Below are 18406 nucleotides of genomic sequence, written 5' to 3'. Positions count from 1 at the left end.
GGACTTGTGTTTGCCACCCCTGGTGTAGAGGATATATATGCATCCCAGGTGTTGTACATATATTTATACACTGTATAGTTTAGCTAGATCAGCTATTCCTAATTTACTGGCAGGCAGTTGATTGTGCTAGCTGCAGTATTCTCACGTGGTGTATTGCCTGTGTCCTCTGTAGTTTGCACCTAAAGCTACTTGGTGTGTACTGCCCGTGTCCTCTGTAGTTTGCACCTAAAGCTACTTGGTGTGTACTGCCCGTGTCCTCTATAGTGTGCACCTAAAGCTACTTGGTGTGTACTGCCCGTGTCCTCTGTAGTTTGCACCTAAAGCTACTTGGTGTGTACTGCACGTGTCCTCTGTAGTTTGCACCTAAAGCTACTTGGTGTGTACTGGCTGTGTCCTCTGTAGTTTGCACCTAAAGCTACTTGGTGGTGTGTACTGCACGTGTCCTCTGCAGTTTGCACCTAAAGCTACGAGGTGTGTGTAATGCCTTTGTCCTCTGCAGGCCATTAGTATGTCTGGAAAGACAACAAGGAGAGGCAGAGAGTCACGAGGGCAAGCAGGCTCTGGGTCTAGAGGCAACAGTGCTGGTCGTGGACACGGTGCATCCTCATTAGCAGGTGGCCATTGGACACGCTCGTCCTTGTTTTCGGCAGCTGGCTGTGTTGAGCCGCAGCATGCCGAAGACTTGGTAGAGTGGATGACCAAGCCGTCCTCATCCTCTCTCACCCAGGCTCAGGGTACTTTGTCTGGCGAAGAAGCTGCCAAGGCATCCTCTTCCCTCTGCTCAATGGCATCAGTCACGCCTTCCCTAGCCCCACAATGTCCTCCTGAGGAGTCCCCCGAACTGTTTGAACACAGTGTTGGGTACATGCTGCATGAGGATGCGCAGCGTTTTGAAGGCTCCGATGATGGTACACAGCTAGAGGAAGGCAGTAACGTGAGCCCAGAGAGAGGGGGTGCCCAAGAAGGACAGCAATCTGGCAGTCATGTTCCCCCAGCTGCAGCATACTGCCAGGTTTTCTACAGTGATGAGGAGGGAGGGGATAATGAGGTCACTGACTCTACGTGGGTGCCTGATAGGAGAGAGGAGGAGGAGGCACAGGCACATCAACGAGGCAGGATGCCCTCCAGGGACCAGCTTGAGGGGAGCACACGACTGCATCACAACGCAGAGCTACGCATGTGTAGGGCGCTGCCGTGTCTCAGCGTTATTCCAAAAGTTCTTTGGTGTGGGCCTTTGAGACGGGTGCATCAGATCGCACCGCTGCCATTTGCAACATATGTCTCAAGCGTATATCGCATGGCCAAAACATCACCCGCTTGGGCACCACATGCTTGACCAGACATATGTCGACCTGCCATGCAGTTCGTTGGCAAGCGTACCTCAAAAGACCCACACCAAAGAACAAAGCGGACCTTCCCTTGCCCCTCATCAGCTGGGATCTCCAACCCCACTATACCCTCAGTCCTCTCTGAAGCCTGCACTGATAGGACTGAAGGTGTAGAATTAGGTGTGTCACAGCCTAGTTAGTACATGCGGGCAATCTACCATCGGTACACCGATGGCAGATTGTACCAGGCAAATTTCCCTGCCCCAGCTGCTGCAGCGCCGAAAGAAGTTCTCTCCCAGCCATCCACATGCCCAGTGGTTGAATGCTAGCTTAGCTAAATTGCTACCACTTCAACTACTGCCTTTTCAGTTGGTAGATTCTGCCCCCTTCTGTGAGTTTGTGGAATGTGCGGTACCTCAGTGGCAAGTTCCCAAACGCCACTTTTTCTCATGGAAGGTGATTTCGGGTCTCTACCGGCATGTGGAAGGCAATGTTCATGCCTCACTGGACAGGGCAGTCAGTAGTAAGGTGCATATTACTGCTGACTCATGGTCCAGCAGGCATGGACAGGGACGTTCCCTATCTTTCATGGCACATTGGGTGACTCTGCTGGCAGCTGGGAAGGATGCAGGACAAGGTAAAGTAGTGTTGGAGGTTCTTCCGCCACTACGCCTCCAAAATGCTACTACTGATTGCGACACACCTCTCTCCTCCACCCCCTCCTCCTCTTCCTCTGTGGCCTCTTTCTGTGCGGATGTGTCCTCGGAACCAGGTCCGTAGGCGTTCAAGGGGCAACGCAGGAACGCAGGCAAAGAGATGCCATGCAGTGCTTGAGCTGGTGTGCTTGAGGGACAGGAGCTACACTGGGCCAGAGGTTCTGTCAGCTCTGCAGGGGCAGGCTCAGAGGTGGTTGACGCCACGCCAGCTTAAGCCAGGAATGGTGGTTTGCGACAATGGAACCAACCTCCTCTCTGCCCTGCGACAGGGACAACTGACCCATGTGCCCTGCTTTGCTCATGTCCTTAATTTGGTGGTGCATCCGGTTCTTTGGCAGGTACCCGGGCTTACAGGATGTCCTGAAGCAGGCCAGGAAAGTCTGTGTGCATTTCCGACGGTCATATAATGCCAGTGCTCGGCTGGCAGACCTCCAAAGGGAATACAACCTGCCCAAGAACCGCTTAATCTGTGACATGCCCACCAGGTGGAACTCTACGTTGGCCATGCTGCAGCGGCTGCACATGCAGCAGAGGGCCATCAATGAGTACCTGTGCCAATATGGCAGCAGAACTGGGTCAGGGGAGCTTGTTTTTTTTCCCCACGCCAGTGGGCCTTGATCAGGGATGCATGCACTGTCCTGTCACCATTTGAGGAGGCCACGAGGATGGCGAGCAGTGACAGTGCATGCATCAGTGAGACCGTCCCTCTTATTCACATGTTGGAGCATACGCTGCGTGGAATAATGGACAGGGCCCTTGAGGCAGAACAGAGGGAGGAAGAGGACTTCCTTACCTCTCAAGGCCCCCTTTATCCAGACAGTGTTCCTGCTTGCCCGCCTATCACACAGGAAGAGGAGGAGGAGGAGGAATAGGAGGATTGTGTCAGCATGGAGGTGGAGCCTAGCACTCAGCATCAGCAGCAGTCTTCAAGGGATCAATTACAGTCCCAAGGAACCCACGGACTTGTACGTGGCTGGGATGAGGTGGCTGCGGATCATGTCGTCCTCAGTGACCCAGAGGACTCCGCACCGAATGCCTCAGCAAACCTACGCTGCATGGCCTCCCTGATCCTGCAAAGCCTGCGGAAGGATCCTCGTATTTGTGCTATCAAGGAGAGGGATCATTACTGGCTGGCAACTCTCCTTGATCCACGTTACAAGAATAAGGTTGCGGACCTTATCTTGCCGGCGCAGAGGGAGCAGAAGATGAAAAATCTTCGGGAGGCCTTGCAGAAAGGTCTGTGCAACGCGTTCCCAGAGACTGGGGGGTTACAAAATCCTGGCTCCAGCAACCATAGCCAGCGTCTTCTTTATATGGTACGGGAATACCTAGGGGCAAGATCAGGCTTGGACACCTTTCCCACTGAAAATCCTCTGGCTTACTGGGTCTTGAGGATGATCACTGGCCAGAGCTTGCACAGTACGCAATTGAGCTACTGGCTTGTCCTGCATCCAGCGTTCTTTCAGAACGCACATTCAGTGCTGCTGGAGGCATTGTCACCGATCACAGGGTGCGCCTCTCCACCGACTCGGTCGATCGACTGACCTTCATAAAAATAAATCAGGCTTGGATCACCACCAGCTACCAAGCACCTGATGCTGATGTAACTGAATTTTTTTTTTTAAATGTCAGATCCCTTCAAGACTGCCTATGCTGATGCTGAGTGACTATACGGTTATGCTGAGTGACTTTTCCTCCTCAATGATCTTGCTGATAGCTTGTAAGAACATTTTTTGGTTTTGGGCACCGCCACCAGTGGCTAAGGCCCAATTTTTCTGCCCCTGTTTAACAGGGGCGTGTAATTACAATTTTTGATGCAATGCTTTGCAGCGGGCTCATTGCTGCGCTCCAACTATAGTATCTGTGAGGGGTTGCAGTGTTGTGGCACCAGCACCAGTGCCTAAGGCCCAATTTTTCTGCCCCTGTTCAACAGGGGCATGTAATTACAATTCTTGATCTAATATTTCACAGCAGGGCGTTCCAGCACCCACCAAGACTAACTGTGAGGGCTTACAGTGTTTTGTCAACACCAACACCTAGGGCCCAAATTTATGCAGAGTATATACGGCAGGCCCCTACTTTCAAACATCCAACTTACAAATGAATCCTACTTGCAAATGGAAGGAGACAACAGGAAGTGAGAGGAAATCTACCCCTAGGAAGGGAAATTCTCTTCTGTAAAAGGTGTCTCCTGTCCACTGATGCTTGATCACCAATCCTTGTTTCACAAAAAAAAATCTTTTGTCATTGGGACAGAAAGTGAGGTGCAATCTTCTGAACAGATGCACACAGACAGCAAAACAAATGTTACAGGGGTGATAACCCTTCTCTAGGTTTTCAGAAATGCTTAAAAAAAGATTTTATGGCTGAAGCTACACTTTAAAGAAGTACCAGTTGAAAATTACTAACAGATTCTACTTAACAACAAACCTACAGTCCCTGTCTTGTTTGCACCGCCTGTATACTGCGGTTCAAAGTATATAGGGCCAAAGGGGCTTGTAATTACCTGGGGGGAGGGGGGCGGGGAAACCCATGCTATTTTTCTCAGTGATTTTCATCCATATTGCAGGGACCAAACATTACATTAAAGCCGCAAGCAGTCTTAAATTACTTTTTTCTTATAGTAATCTCATTTTGTGCAGGGACAGTTCTAAACACGTGCCACTTCACAGGCATACTATAGACACCCAGCAGGTACGATATTTAAAGGAATTTCCTTTTTTTTTTCACTTTAAGCATCATTAAAAATTGCTGCTCCAGAAAAAACAACAGTTTTTAAAACTTTTTTTTCCATTGATACATGTTCCCTGGGCAAGACCCAGGTCCCCAAACCAGTTTTCCGACAAGAACTTCCATATTAGGCTTTAAAATTAGCACTTTTGAATTTGAAAGTTCGAGTCCCATTGAGGTTCTAAATGTTCGCGCGAACGTTCGGCCCGTTCGAAGGTTCTGGTGCGAACGGGGGGGGGGGGGGGGGGGGGGGGGGGGGGGGGGTGTTTCGGTTCATCCCTAATTCCTAGGTATTTAAAGGTCATTAAAGTCACAACTTTAATTTGCCGAACCTCTCTTGATATACTTAAAATTAGGTTTATCTGCAGGAAATCAGACTGATTGTTCCCAATTAATGAGAAATCCAGAAAATGAACCAAAGCTCTTTATAAGGGTCATTACAGAGATCAAAGAGTTATCCGTATCTCTAAGAAACATTAGGGCATCGTTCGCATATAATGAAATTTTCTCATTTTGTACTCCTCTAATAAACCTGCAAATATACTCGGACTGTCAAATCGCTTCTGCTAGCGGTTCTACAACCAATGCAAATAAATGGGACAGGGGACACCCCTGCCGCGTACCCCTTAATAATGTAATAAATTCTGTCACATGCCCATTGATTCGTATACAAGCCCTTGGAGCAGAGTATAGCAGTTTAACCCAGCATATAAATCTATTTCCCAGGTCAAATCTACCTAGAACCACCCACCCCACACGTTATATGAAGATAAATACGGTATATACACTGGAATTTATATTTTAATTTTTTTGGACACTTGCGACACTTTGTGGGAACCAGTCAAACCAATACAGTGATCAGTGCTAAAAATATGCACCGTCATACTAATAACACTGGCTGGGAAGGGGTTTAACACCTAGGGCGATCAAAGGGTTAAATGTCTAGCTAGTGTTTTACTGCACTATGTGTGCTGCTTTTTTTCAAGGAAGTGGTTGTTTTTATTCCCACAGAATCCATCCCTTTCCCCTGTCAGAATGAAGATGTGCCTTGTTACATTGGCAGAGCTCTGTTCTGTGTCTGAGGGTGGACATCCAGTGCCCAGCACCCGTAGTTGGGCTTCTGTGGTGATAACAGCAGAAGCGGCACTTGCCCCTAGGCAGGGAGTGCAGAATCACGTTTCTATAAAGTACAGTAAATCTGCTATAGGGCAGTCATTAACTGGTTAATGTAAGTGTGCCCCATATTCCATACAATTTAGCACAGCGGAGGTTTTTAAATTATAAAGAACATCAAAACAAATGGAAAATGAAATCAAAGTAAAATGAAATCAGATTTTCAATATTTTACATACATAGATCTATACATTGTATAATCATTATGCAATAATGTAAATGTAAGAAAAATCAACATACCACCCACTTGCAGGAACTCTCCAGTACTAGCGCCATATCGGTGTACGCTGTGCTCAAACGCATCTTTTAGGGTAGACCCTTTAACTTCAATCATATCGAATGTACCTCCAAAAGGTAACACTGATAGCAAGTCTTCAGTTGTTATGCTACCTGTCAAACAAATTACATTTTTAGATTTGAAAGGAATTGATGTAGTTCTTATTTCTGGGTGAAGCCTTGCAGCATGATAGTATAAGTGCAGAAAACTACTACCATTGTTACTGAAACCCATAAAGATCTTCACTTAATCTTTTCTCATAAGTCATGGAAATAAATGGCAAGGTTTGGTATTCTATATTATGTCCCAACACTGAATATTTAGTGCCAAATATGAAAATACTTTAAGGTTACATGCACACGGTTGGTTTGGCCCATCAGTATCAAATCCCAGCATTTTGGAGTGCTCAGGAGGCATTAGTACAACCCCGCTGCCATCAGCCTTTTAACATTTTCAACAGGCTGAAATTCGCAATGGCTGGACACCATACTGGTAGAGCTGCACGATTAATCGTCAAGAATCGTTATCGTGATCTTTTTCCCGTTGCGATTCTTGACACAGGGTTTCACGATCTTTGACATGAAAATAATTTTCTCTCTGCACTTTGGTATGCAAAGAATTTCCTCTCTGCGCTCAGCCAAAAGTCAAAGTCTGGGCAATCTGCCAAGTCTGGACAGCCTGCCAAATTTTGAAAACATTCTTTATCAGTGGAAAGTTAAGTCTAAACATTGTATCACATTGACTTTTACATCAAAAGGAATAAACTTCTGTATGTAAATTAGGAAGGTTTAACCACTTAAACATCAAACCTTTTTCTGACAGCTCTTTTCAAGTTAAAATCTTTTTTTTTTTTGCCAGAAAATTACTTAGAACCCCCAAACATTATATAATTTTTTAGTAGATACCCTAGAGAATAAAATGGCGGTTGTTGCAATATTTTATGTTGCACTGTATTTGCGCAGCAGTCTTTTTAAATGCAATTTTTTGGGGAAAAATTGCTTTAATGAATATAAAAAAAAACACTAGCCAGTACAGTTAGCCCATTTTTTTTGTATAAATGTAAAAGATTTTACGCCTTGAGAATCGTGGGAGAATCGTGATCTTCATTCTAAGCAAAAAAATTGCGATTCTCATTTTGGCCAGAATCGTGCAGCTCTACATACTGGGCAGTTCTCATGTTTAAGGACATGCGTTCAGGGGCAATTTGAACGCTCAGTGCAGCAACCAGCCACCATATATTTCAGATTGTTGTAAATTTGGATGCTGCACCTGTGCCTCCTCGGTGTCCTGCAAATCCACTGCTGGTTCCCGCATCTCAAGGCAATTTGGGTGTGTCATAAATTTTCTATTGACACTCCCAGCAATTCGCATAGTGCAGTGTGAACACTGCACTATGCGAACTGCTGGGAGTGTCAATAGAAAATTTATGACACACCCAAATTAGTTTGCATATCGCAGTGCAAACTGTCAGTTCGAACATAAACACCCATGACCTATGCAATCGATTCTGGTGTGGAGGTTCTGTCCGAGTTTGGTCTGAATGCAATGCAAATTCAGCCATACTATCTGTTGCTCTACAGTGCGAATCACATGCAATATCGCACTGTTGTGAACAGGGACTAAAGGGCCAAACTTCCCATATGTATACCTCACACACATGGCCCAAATGGCTGTATAGCAGATGCAGTTTACAGTCAATACCTGCCGTTGATTCGCACAGGATGACTGACAGCAGCTGTACGCTATAGGACCAAAGGCAACTGTGTGCATGAAGCCTAGTCACTGTCAATTGGGTCCTTCAGGACAAAGTGATGACTTCCCCCTGGCCTTTAAACCTATTAAGCCACACTTCCAGGCCACCCCCCCCCCATACTGCCAAAGCCCTAACAGGGTGGGACTTTTGGGTAGGAGGGAGCATGGGCAGCCAATCATTAGGCTCAAAACATTGTCACATGAATCCCCCTGCCTAAGCTCCAATAACCAACCAGAATGTGCAGAGAGGAAGTGGCGAGGCAGAGCGGTATAAAACCCCCCAGGAAAGGTGGCCCAAATCTAACCCACATTTTAATTTTTTTTGGTTGGTTGAGAGTTAAATGAGCCGTTTGATTTTCATTGCATTCTGTGACCCCGCTGGCGAGACCTCACCTTATTTTGCCCATGTGACTAAGACAAGAAATGAGGCGAATGGGTTTTAATCTAAGACAGATAGAAATGTAAGTTCTACCAACTTAAAAAGGCCTCTGAATGGCAACGATGACAGCAAGAAAACAGTTTCTAATCCTTCCCCACCGAGTTTAAAACAGACAAAGTTTTTGTCGGAACAAGAATAAAAAAAATAAAAAATAAAAAACACACACATCTCAAAATTCAATAATTTATAAAGAAATCACAAAAATTCGACCACAAACCTTTCTATCTTCAGGTAGATAGGAAAATTAAAGTGGTTGTAAAAGGTAGAAGTTTTTTTTTTGGATTCTATGCATTAAGACAAAAAGCCTTCTGTGTGTAGCAGCCACCCTAACACCCCCCAATACTTACCTGAGCCCCATCTCTGTCCAGCGATGTCCATGAGTCCCTCTGCCATATGGGACTCTCCTCCTGATTGGCGGAGACCTTGCAGTGGTGGCATTGTCTCCCACAGCTGTCAAAGTCGGTTAGGCAATCAGGAGGGGGCAGGGCTGAACTGCATCTCCGATGTCTGAATAGACACACAGAGCTGCTGTGGAGGCCCTCGACAGGAGGGAGGGGCCAGAAACAGCAAAGAGGAGGATCCAGGCTGCACTGTGCGAAACCATAACACAAAGCAGGCAAGTAGAACATATATTTTTTTCTATAAAAACAACAAACGAGACTTTAGGCCCCTTTGCCACTTGTGTGACCTTAAAATCGTGCATTTTTGCCGTAACTTGAAGCAACACCTGTGTAATCTCGGACAAAATTAGTGCAGGGACTACTTTGATGTCGCTCCGATTTGAAGACGCACAGATATGAATGGCACTTATTGGAAATCATGGTATACAACTTGTCATGCGACTTTGCAGTCCCAAGTCGCAGGACAAATTGCACAAGTGTGACCGGGGCCTTACAATCACTTTGTGCAACACTCTGCGCTTTCCTGTGCAATTCATGTGCGGTTCAGTGCAGTGCAATTTCTCACTGCACCAAAAGTAGTGTATGCACTACTTTTGGAAACACACTGCAACTGGATTGCATGGTACTTCTGCAAAAGAACTGCACAGAGCAGCCCTGGTCCTCTTCTGGGCTTCACTGTCGGCACTCTTGGCTCCTCTTCTAGGTGTACCAAGCCACAGCCACGTTGTGTCTTAGACACAGGCAGCATGGCTCGGCCCTGCCTCCTGCTCCCTCGCCACATGATTTGACTGACAGCAGTGGGGGCCAATGGCTCCCACTGCCTCACCAAGTCTGTGAGAGTGGGGAGAGCTGCTAAAAATGGGCACAGAATAGAGTGACGGCTCAGGTTAGTATAAGTGGGTAAGGGGTATGGATGATATACCTAAATATTTTTTACCTCAATACAGAAAATGCATTAGGGTAAAACAAGGTTTAGGCTTTAGAAACACTTTAAGACTCTGAAAAATTAGATTGCCATGTCTGGCTGCATATCTATCTCCAGGGCCGGATTAACAAGGGGGCTGATGGAGCTGCAGCTCCAGGCCCCTTTCTCAAGATACGCCTATTTGCCCAAAAAAAAAAAAAAAAAAATTCAGAAAAAAAAAAAAAAAAAAAAAAAAGAAGATCGACTTTGGGGGGTTGTAGCTCGATAACCAGTGGTCACAGAAACCTCACATTTGGAGGGTAGGCATGGGAAGACCTACCCCACAACTGGTCAAAATATGGGACATCTATCATTTATGGTTCCGGAGATACGGGCCTGCTTGCACAGCCTGTCAGAAGCTACATTCAGAGCGGCCAATATAAATACAAGCTGACACACTGCAGCAAACTGATAGGATCACAGGGCTTATAATAATTATTTGTATATTACTCATGGTAATTAACCCCTTGCCACCCAGGCCAATTCTGACACTTCTCTACTACATGTAAAAATCATCATTTGTTTTTTGCTAGAAAATTACTCTATGGTGGTCTTTGCACTTTTTATGTTGCACGGTGTAGATGCACGATTCTGGCTAAAATGAGAATTGCAATTTTTTTGCTTAGAAGATAGATGACGATTCTGTCACGATTGTTGCGGCGTAACATCATCTTTCACATTAAAACAAACAAAAAAAAAATGGGCTAACTTCACTGTTTTGTTTTTATGGTTTTTATTATTAATTGAAATGGGCAAATGCAGTGTGACATAACATATTGCAGCAATCGCCATTGTATTCCCTAGAGTCTCTGCTAAAATATTTATAATGTTTGGCGGTTCCAAGTAATTTTCTAGCAAACAATATTGCTTTTTAACTTAAGAAACACGTGTTGGACTTTAAGTGGTTAAATTTAGTTACAATGTTAGTTACAATGTTTCATTTTGTTTACAAACTTCGCAGACTGCTCAGATTTTTTCTTTGCACACAGAAGTTTATCCCTTTGATCTAAGAAGGAAGGTTAGTTACAATGGGCCAAATCCTCAAAAGAGATACGCAGGCGGATCTGCTGTTCCGCCTGCGTATCCCTGTGCCTATCTTTGGAACTGATCCACAGAAGCAGTTTTCCAAAGATAGGCAGAAGATCCGACATCTGTAAGAGACTTACACTGTCGGATCTTAGGATACAGTACCGCATCCGCCGCTGGGGGCATTTCGCATTGAAATGCCGCTTTGCGTATGCAAATGAGGACTTACGGAGATCCACAAAGCTTTTCAGCTTTGTTTTTTCTGCGTAAGTTTACGTTTGCATACGTAAAATTAGGGATGCTTTTACAAAGTGTAAACTAGTTACACCTTGTAAAAACAGACCTTTTTTTCGATCGCCGCTATTTTTTTTTAATTTTTAAATTTTATTTTTTGGCGTGTAACTTTTTTTTTACCCGACGCAACTTTATTGTCCCGTCGCAATCCACAAAGCCTGGCGTAATGTAATTTCGCGCGCTGCCCATCAGGAAAATGACGTCACGAGCATGCGCAGTACGGCCGGCGTGGGAGCGCGCCTCATTTAAATTGTCATCGCCCCCTGCAGAAGAGGACCGCCTTGCGCCGGAGACATTTAAGTTACACGGCCGAAAATTTCTAGGTAAGTGCTTTGTGGATCGGGCACTTAGGTAGAAATTTTCCGCCAGTGTAACTTAAATGGTAAAAGTTAAGTTAGGCTACGTTTTTGTGGATTTGCCCCAATGTTTCCTGTTAAAAACTTGGCAGACTGCCCAGATATTTTCTTTTGATAGCTGAAAGTCTCTCCACTTGTTATATGAAAGAATCAGCAAACTCTGCATTGGAGATCGTCAGGGGGGTTTAATCGAGATCACAATTTTTTTAACGATTAATTGTGCAGCTCTAGCACGGTATTTGCGCAGCAATTTAAAAAAAAAAAAACACTAGTTAGTTAAGTTAGCACGATTTTTTTTGGTATCCTAAGCGCTGCTTTAATTTTTTTTTAGGTTACATGTTTAGAGTTACAGAGGAGGTCTAGTACTAGAATTATTGTTCTCGCTCTAACGATCGTAGCGTATGTAACCTGGCTCTGATACTACCAGTGCCTACCCAGCTACTGACTAGTATCTCTCCCCAGCCTGTCCCCACACACCCTCTCACCTGCTGACCTGTGGATGGGGGAACCATCCCTGCAGTGTCATTGTGTTCTGCCAGTGCGTACAATGATCAGTGTTGCTAACTATAGCTGGCAGCACTAATTGTTTTGGGAAAAACCTAACAGGCTGGTTGTACTCAAGTCGATTAATAGATTGACTTGTGTAAAACCACCTAGCCCATACATATGGCTGGTATCTGCATAATTGGCGTAATTTCAATCCATGTATGACCCGCTTAACCACTACGCAGTCCCTAAATATCCTTCCACTCCTGTACATACTGCTCACTGTCATACTCTCCACACTCCTCTCCTGTACATAGTGCCCACTGTCATACTCTCCACACTTCTCTCCTATACATAGTGCCCACTGTCATACCCTACACCCTCCTCTCCTGTACATAGTTCCCACTATCATACCCTCCACACTCCTCTCCTGTACATAGTGCCTGCTGTCATACTGTACACTTCTCTCCTGTACATAGTGCCCACTGTCGCACCCTCCACACTCCTCTCCTGTACATACTGCTCACTGTCATACCCTCCACACTCCTCTCCAATACATAGTGTTCACTGTCATACCCTCCACACTCCTCTCCTATACATAGTGCCCACTATCATACCGTCTACATTCCTCTCCTGTACATACTGCCCACTGTCATACCCTCCACACTCCTCTCCTGTACATACTGCCCCATCATACCCTCCACACTTCTCTCTGGTACGTACTACCCTCTGTCATACCCCCACACTCTTCCTGTACATACTGCCCATTGTCATACCCTTCACACTCCTCTCCTGTACATAGTGCCTTTTGCTGTACCCTTTGCACTCCTCTCCTGTACATAGTGCCCACTGTTAGACCCTCCACATTTTTCTCCCTCACCTGCACATACTTCCCACTTATATACCATTCATACTCCTCCCCTATGTCGCTTACCCACAAAAACAGTTCTTTAAAATTATACTGGATATCCTCAATGTTACCAGCTCTAGAATGGACACACTTTTGTTAGTTCAACTAAAGGAAATCTCAGTTCTCATATTTGTTCAGCCCCATTATTGGTACTCATTTAATTTTGTGATTACTACTATGATGTATAGAGGAACATCGGGGATCTCAGCTACTTTAAATATAGCACTTATTTAAAAAAAAGTGTCCCTGAAAATATTTTTTAAATGTTGGCAACTGTGCACTTAGGCACTGCCCAAGGGCCACTGGGTCAGTAGGGGCCCCATGAGAGGCTCCTGGGATCCTGTGATAATAAAGCGGTAGTAAACTTTCCTGACATTACTACTTTTTAGAGGCCCTGAGGTAGGTTATGCCACAATGTACAAGTATGCACAGCATATTAGCACATTAGTGTACACTTACATTTTCAGACTGAGCCCTCCAGTGCTGTGCTGCGATGAATCAGGCGGGGCCCGGGCGCTTACATCTTCACCCGGTCTTCCTTCTGGGTTCTGTGTCTTTGGTCACTTGCCTTGGCCGGGCTGCGCTCATGTCATTCCCACGCATTTATTTATTATTTATAAAAGGCCCCACCAAAATCCTCAGCACCAGGCCTATAATGTTCTTAATCTGGCCCTGTCTATCTCTGTTCTTCAGTGGGGCTTGAAGCAAGTCTCGAGTTCCCTCTGAAAAAAGCAGCCCTTACTACCCAGCATGCAGGCTTTTTTAAATAACTAGCTAGTAAATATTTTTCTACTCCCCAGAATGCTTTAAGCAGTTGGAATATTTGGAAAGCTTTTAAAGCTTTATTAATAGTTCTTTAGGAGGTGGCATACAAACACATTCACACAGCTGAAAACTCAGCAGAGACGGAAACTATGATGCCAAGAGCATTGGCTTGTTTGTTAAAGTAGGTGACTTCTTGAAATAATAAAAGTTAACATTTCCAAGACATGGTCAGGAAATAAAATACTTAAAATGTTACTATAAATGGCTAACTTCTACCAAAAATTTATGAGAAATGAGTAGCACAGAAAATTACTGTATTTGATCTCAACAGGAAACACCAAAAACATATTTAAATGGATAATGTAAACACTTAATGTATGTCCTTTTCCCCTCCACATAAAACATTTCTTCTGACCACTTAAAATTCCCCACATCATTTTTAAAGTATTTGAAAAAAAGTAAAAAATTATTATTGTGTATACAATCCTGACAAATTATACTGCATAAACATGATTTAATTAATACAAGATGTTGTTAATCTGAAAAGAATGTAGAGAAGGTGCAAATTCATGGCTACAAGACCCACACCCCTGCTCTACCGACTAGAGGATGTACAGTAGGATCCAAAGCAGTCTGTGCTCTGCCAACAATAGCAACGCAAGAAACAGAAAAGGGAGCCGCCCAGCTTCCAAGAAACACATTTATTCATTTAATTCGATACAGGCAAAACCCACTTTGGTCATACTGTAGATGAATATGACTAAGCTTCAGGGGGAGTGAAATGCATAAAAGGTGGGTTTTCCTTGTATCAAATGATATGAACAAATGTATTCTGAACTTTTAGAAGATGAGCAGCTCCCTGTTTCTTGCTCTATATTATTAAAAGGACCTCCGAGATGAGAAAATATTAACTGAACTAAATTTATTTACTGTTGGTCTAAGGCAGGGGTCCTCAAACTACGGCCCGCATGCGGCTCGCCGAGGACATTTATCCGGCCCGGCCCACCCAGGGCCAGATTCCTGACAGGCCAGGCCTCGGGACGGGCCGGTTGCAACACAGCAGGAGACTGCTGTGTCACGGAGTTCACTGTGAAAAGTTTGGGCACACTGTGATAAAAGTCCCGCCTTCCTCCTAGACCAACTGGTGTGATAGACAGAACACTGCCTCTATCAAACGAGCAGGTCTAGGAGGAGGGCGGGACTTTTATCACAGTGTGCCCAAACTTTTCACAGTGAGCTGTGACACAGCAGGAGATGCCCGATGTGCACACACACTGACTGGTGAGACATTGTTTGGCACAGTAAGGCTGTGAGGGGGGGCTTGCAATGATGGTGAGGGGGGGCTTACAATAATGGTGAGAGGGGGGCTTGCAATAATGGTGAGAGGGGGGGCTTGCAATGATGGTGAGAGGGGGGGGCTTGCAATGATGGTGAGAGGGGGGGCTTGCAATGATGGTGAGAGGGGGGGCTTGCAATGATGGTGAGAGGGGGGGGCTTGCAATGATGGTGAGAGGGGGGGGCTTGCAATGATGGTGAGAGGGGGGGGCTTGCAATGATGGTGAGAGGGGGGGCTTGCAATGATGGTGAGAGGGGGGGCTTGCAATGATGGTGAGAGGGGGGGCTTGCAATGATGGTGAGAGGGGGGCTTGCAATGATGGTGAGCGGGGGGCTTGCAATGATGGTGAGCGGGGGGCTTGCAATGATGGTGAGCGGGGGGCTTGCAATAAATTTGTTCATAGTTTTTTTTTTTTTTAAACTATAGTCCGGCCCTCGAACGGTTTGAGGGACAGTGAACTGGCCCCCTGTTTAAAAAGTTTGAGAACCCCTGGTCTAAGGATTATCTGATTGCATTAGGGGGGTCAAGTAGGCCTATTGGAACAAACTGAACTATGCCATGAAGATGATTTTTTTTTTGTCTACTGGTTGAACACAATGGAGGTTTCTTTCAACAGTAACTACCACATAATAAAAATGATTTGTTGGGACTGTCAGCCATATCCTTTATAAATAGGTTTTTACTAATAAAAAAAAAATCATTACCCTTCTTCACAGAATATGTAGCAGTATCCTTAAAGCAATAGGGTTGCTGGCATATGCCCTCCCCCAATACATTAATGCAAGGCCATGGCCCACACTTCCACAACAGTATGCCAGTGCCGATTTGTATCAGGCCCCTCAAAACCTTTGGTGCCCAGAACTGAAATTAGGTGGATGGGGGTGTAATAAGCAACTTACCTGCCACATCCAACAGGCGATTTTAAAAATGGGCCCAAAAACCAAGTTGAGACCTTTGTCCAAACAGTAACCTGAAGTCCAAAACTAAACCTCAAGTGCCCAGGAGATGGTACAGGTAATTGTAAGGTGATATGTGACTCCCATGTTGGACACATGGACTGATATTAACATAGCAGAGGCATACCAGCACAGATAATCCATACAGCTACCATATGTTATATGTGTTAAGTGTGCATTTTCCAAGTCAAGGCAACCCTACTGTATTGGACTGCTGGTCCTTAGCTGACCTAGACATATCTTGTAGGTTTATTAACAGGTCAATGGCCCTAGATTTAGTTTGATAGGTCATTTGGTATGACAGTCCAGGTATAAGCCTGGGAAGACAAAAGACAAGGAGCACAGCCTGTGGAGGGAGAAAAATAATACAAAAAGGGTTTCATCTGACTTTAACCGTTTTTGAATCCCTCTAGTTATCCAGCCATAGCTTGTGCTCTTTATCTTTTAGCATTCCAAAATGTCAATATATAATCTACTGTTGGTGAAAAATAGCCTGATCCTGGCATAATGCAGCCATTACTCAGATAGATTAGGCATGTGTGGCTTCCAAGAGTGATAATGTGTGTTTCCAATTATGCTAATTGTACATGGTTATCTTTCAACAGGTCTATAACCACAACCCTTACACATCTGCTTATCCCAAGTTGTATAAAAGTACAACTAATGCATGTTCACAAGATAACACCTGTTATTCTTTGCGGTTTACATTTCAAATATGTTGAGTTAGCCAGCTTGTAGTATCCATTTAAAGCTGAAAGTTCTGCTTTCCTTGATGGTAAACACAATCTTTTACACGAGAAACAATTTCCAGCACAAGATCTAATGTGTCAAAATACATACCATTATTTGATCTTTCATCAATTGATGATCTGATTCCACCACCATTTATAATGCAGAGTGAAACATGATTCCAAATCATTTCATCTGGATTTCGAATATTATTGGAAATCTGAGGTTATAAAACGTATTGTATAAGGACATCATTTCTTTATCATATTGTATACAAAAACTATGCACTACATTTAACTATTCACACATGTTGTGTGGTACTGGCTGACTGGCAGGATTGTGGACACATGGTCCAGGGTTAACGACTGAGTTTGAAGAAAACAAAGTTTTCTCCCAATCTTATTTGATGTTCGGGGGCTTGAATCCTGGAGGCTTTATAAAGTTGTAGGTGGGAAAAGCCTTCGTCCATAGGTCCACATCTTGGGCTCGGTACACACATGTGGCTCTGCAAGCCACGTTTTGTGTAGGCATGGCAGCCAATTCACTTGAGTGAGCTGCCGTTCTACCTAAAATGCAAGGAAAAAGGTCCCTGCAGCATTCGAGAAATCACAACCTGCACGGGAACTTCAGGTGCAGCACGGTTCCTAGTGCAGATGTAATTTCCAGTGCATGCAGCGTGCCATTAGGATTAATGGCACCCGCAGGCATCCAGCGTGTTTTTCTGTTCAGGTGGTTGCGACTACAGAACAGGTGCAGACCTGCAGCAGGAAACATGCCTTACCTGGTAGTCAAATATCATTAAAGTGGAGTTCCAACCAAAAGGGGAAGTTCCGCTTTAAGGCTTTCTCTTGGCTCCAGTTTGTGAAACTGAGCTGTTGTGGAGGAGGCGGGGAGAGGGTATCCAATTTTGACAGGTACCCACTCCCACTTCCGTTCTCGTCGCCTTAGGCCAGGGATCCTCAAACTAGGGCCTCCAGCTGTTGTAGAACTACACATCCCATGAGGCATTGTAACACACGGACATTCACAGACATGACTAGGCATGATGGGAATTTTAGTTCCTGAACAACTGGAGGGCCGTAGTTTGAAGACCCATGCCTTAGGCGATCGGAAGCGGGAGTTCTCCTCCCATGACAGGCCCCAGAAGACTTCAGGACCAGTCACAGAGAGTAGCGCATGCACAGTGTGCACCAGGCTGTGAAGCCACAAGCTGTCACAGCCAGGTGCCCATAGTAAAGATGCTGGCACCACCGAGGGAGGACACAAGGTGAAAACGGTTGGGGTGAGTGCACCGCTGGATCGTGGGGTAGGTGAATTGCTGTTTATTAAATGTCAGCAGCTACACTTTTTGTAGCTGCTGACTTTTAATAAACCAGAAAAAGACTGGAACTCTGCTTTAATTGGTCTCAGCTGTGCACAGACCTTTTACTAGTGTTCTGTCAGCAGTCAGCCTTTTCACCCAGCAGCATGCTCCTACAACAGAGAGAACCTTGAGCATCAAAAAGAACAAGTCTTAGACATTCGTTTTGGAGAACCCATTAGGGGCACCCATTTAAATTGGGGGAAGAAAAATAGTTTTGTTGGTTTTATCCTATGGACTTGCTGTACAAAGCCCTTCTGTACTGAAACGGTTTACTGTCTTGGTGAATAAAAGTGCAGGATATGTCTGCCTGGACTGTTCCTGGGGGGTCACTTATGGTTTATTACTATACTATAGGTTCGATATTTTTTTTTAAATAACAAACATGTCATACTTACCTCTACTGTG

General features: G+C 44.9%; 1 protein-coding gene across 1 annotated transcript in view; it reads right to left on the bottom strand.

Moving 5' to 3' along the window:
* Window positions 1-18406, bottom strand: part of NT5E (5'-nucleotidase ecto) — a 115866-nt gene that overhangs the window by 8411 nt on the left and 89049 nt on the right. The window contains exons 6-7 of the mRNA XM_040350051.1: window positions 16750-16858; window positions 6188-6337 (exon numbers count right to left, since the gene is read on the bottom strand). Of these exons, the coding sequence (XP_040205985.1) occupies window positions 6188-6337; window positions 16750-16858 (259 nt within the window). The remainder of the gene's footprint in view (window positions 1-6187; window positions 6338-16749; window positions 16859-18406) is intronic.

This window comes from Rana temporaria, chromosome 4 (assembly GCF_905171775.1).
Source record: "Rana temporaria chromosome 4, aRanTem1.1, whole genome shotgun sequence".
NCBI lineage: Eukaryota > Metazoa > Chordata > Amphibia > Anura > Ranidae > Rana > Rana temporaria.
Note: the sequence above shows the minus strand (reverse complement) of the source record. Positions and strands in the feature narration are given on the sequence as shown.